Source organism: Salvelinus namaycush, unplaced genomic scaffold (assembly GCF_016432855.1).
Source record: "Salvelinus namaycush isolate Seneca unplaced genomic scaffold, SaNama_1.0 Scaffold546, whole genome shotgun sequence".
Lineage (NCBI taxonomy): Eukaryota > Metazoa > Chordata > Actinopteri > Salmoniformes > Salmonidae > Salvelinus > Salvelinus namaycush.
The window spans coordinates 146,533-149,335 of record NW_024061249.1 but is presented as its reverse complement, the minus strand read 5'-3'; the positions used below and the strand labels follow the sequence as shown (position 1 = coordinate 149,335).

General features: G+C 40.5%; 1 protein-coding gene across 1 annotated transcript; it reads right to left on the bottom strand.

Moving 5' to 3' along the window:
* Positions 1-473: 473 nt before the first annotated feature.
* LOC120041815 (CMRF35-like molecule 6) lies at positions 474-1,966 on the bottom strand (the record flags this gene model as incomplete). The annotated part of the gene is made up of 3 exons (XM_038986677.1): positions 474-508; positions 711-1,046; positions 1,837-1,966. Coding segments are annotated over 3 exons (501 nt in total), but the record flags the coding sequence as incomplete, so codon positions are not given.
* Between the last annotated feature and the right edge of the window lie 837 nt (positions 1,967-2,803).

The following is a 2,803-nucleotide window of genomic DNA, read 5'->3' as shown; positions in this document are numbered from 1 at the left end:
ACTACAAACACACAGACATTACAGAGGAAGTTACTGTGTTCTGGTCCAGTGTCTTTTCACACCACTACAAACACACAGACATTACAGTGGAAGTTACAGTGTTCTGGTCCAGTGTCTTTTCACACCACTACAAACACACAGACATTACAGAGGAAGTTACAGTGTTCTGGTCCAGTGTCTTTTCACACCACTACAAACACACAGACATTACAGAGGAAGTTACTGTGTTCTGGTCCAGTGTCTTTTCACACCACTACAAACACACAGACATTACAGAGGAAGTTACAGTGTTCTGGTCCAGTGTCTTTTCACACCACTACAAACACACAGTTATTACACAGGAAGTTACTGTGTTCCACTACAAACACCCAGCCTCCACTAACACACTGACTAACATACTGTAGTTATAACTAATAGACTGATATAATAGAATGCTATATGCTATTTACATGGTCAGACAGTATATAACATAGCTACTGCAGGTGGACAGCATGGGGAGCAGAGGAGGCTGGTGAACAGAGATATAGGAGGATGGGCTAATCACAATGGCTGGAATGGATGGAACGGAATCAAACACATTAAACATGTGAATGACATAAAAAATGTCATGCAATTGTCATTTCCATTAAACTACTGTTTTCAAATAGATATGAGTGTAACTTGTGTGTTTATGTTCACATGTTAAAGAGAAAGGAGAAGTTTATACTCACTTCTAACAAGCAGCTTCACCTGTGTGATCAGTGTAATGTAACGTTGTTCTGTCCTGCTGGTTTCTACTCCACACCAGTAGGTCCCAGTATCATCTTCAGTCAGGTCCCTGATGGTCACTGTGGAGAATCTCTCTCTTCTGTTGTCAGACACAGAGAAACGACCAGCTTCTGCAGTTGTCTGGTGAGCAGAGGTCATATTAACACAAGTCTTGAGGTCATTGCTTTCCTTGCAGAAATACTTGATGCTGTCCTCATGGTCCTCTGGATAGTTGCATCTGATGGTAGCTTCTCCTCCCAGATAGGCCGTCTCTGTGACTGACTTCTCACAGCAGTCATCTGTCAATAGGAACACACATCACAACCTTAGTCTAATACTATAGACTGACTTCTCACAGCAGTCATCTGTCAATAGGAACATACATCACAACCTTAGTCTAATACTATAGACTGACTTCTCACAGCAGTCATCTGTCAATAGGAACACACATCACAACCTTAGTCTAGTACTATAGACTGACTTCTCACAGCAGTCATCTGTCAATAGGAACACACATCACAACCTTAGTCTAGTACTATAGACTGACTTCTCACAGCAGTCATCTGTCAATAGGAACACACATCACAACCTTAGTCTAGTACTATAGACTGACTTCTCACAGCAGTCACCTGTCAATAGGAACACACATCACAACCTTAGTCTAATACTATAGACTGACTTCTCACAGCAGTCATCTGTCAATAGGAACACACATCACAACCTTAGTCTAGTACTATAGACTGACTTCACACAGCAGTCATCTGTCAATAGGAACACACATCACAACCTTAGTCTAATACTATAGACTGACTTCTCACAGCAGTCATCTGTCAATAGGAACACACATCACAACCTTAGTCTAGTACTATAGACTGACTTCTCACAGCAGTCATCTGTCAATAGGAACACACATCACAACCTTAGTCTAGTACTATAGACTGACTTCTCACAGCAGTCATCTGTCAATAGGAACACACATCACAACCTTAGTCTAATACTATAGACTGACTTCATTGACTAGTGGAAGTGATCATGTGATAACATATGTAGCTAAATTCATTTAATAAAGTTAAAGTAAAAGTCTCTCACCCTTCTTCACATCCAGCTCTACCTTGGTATAACTGTCAGGTATAATAGGTTTGTCCACTCCACACCTGTAGGTCCCTTCATCTTGTCTGGTCAGTTGTCTGATGATCACCCTGAAGTAGTTTCCTCCAGTGATGTCATACAGAGAGAATCTACCACTGTGGAACCAGGTGTTCTTCAATCCAGTTCTGATTTGATCCTTACAACTCAAACTAAACGGCCCCTTACAGAAATATTTGTCATGACTTATTTCTTCTGTGGAATAATGACAGTAGATGATGACAGTTCCTCCAGAGTATCCTGTCACTTTGAAGGAGCTCAAACAACCTGTCAATCAGACAAGAGAAAATACCTCTTGGTTTAGTGTTTTGTAATTCTAATCAAATCAAAGTTTATTTGTCACGTGGCCGAATACAACCGGTGTAGTAGACCTTACAGTGAAATGCTTACTTACAAGCCCCTAACCAACAGTGCAATTTTTAAGTAAAAAATAGGTATTAGGTAAACAATAGATAAGTAAAGAAATAAAATAAAACAGAAAAATGACAGTGAAAATAACAGTAGCGAGGCTATATACAGGTGGTACCGGTACAGAGACAGTGTGCAGGGGCACCGGTTAGTCGGGCTAATTGGGGTAATATGTACATGTAGGTCGAGTTAAAGTGACTATGCATAGATTATACATTTACTTACAGTTAGGATTCCTACACCAGTGGCATCCTCAAATTATACACACAGTACATACATACACACCGTAGTGTTTCCTGATCTGTAGTAGCAGCCTTTATAAGAAGACTAACTGGATGTTATTACATTGTTATAGAGAGTTATAACAAGCTTATTACCTGTCATGAAGGAGAGGAGGATGACTATCAGCAGGATCCTCATCTTGTTGTGTTCCAGGTTGGTCCAGGTGTCTATAGGTCCTGATATAATGCTATGTTCTCTCCAGGTTGGTCCAGGTGTCTAT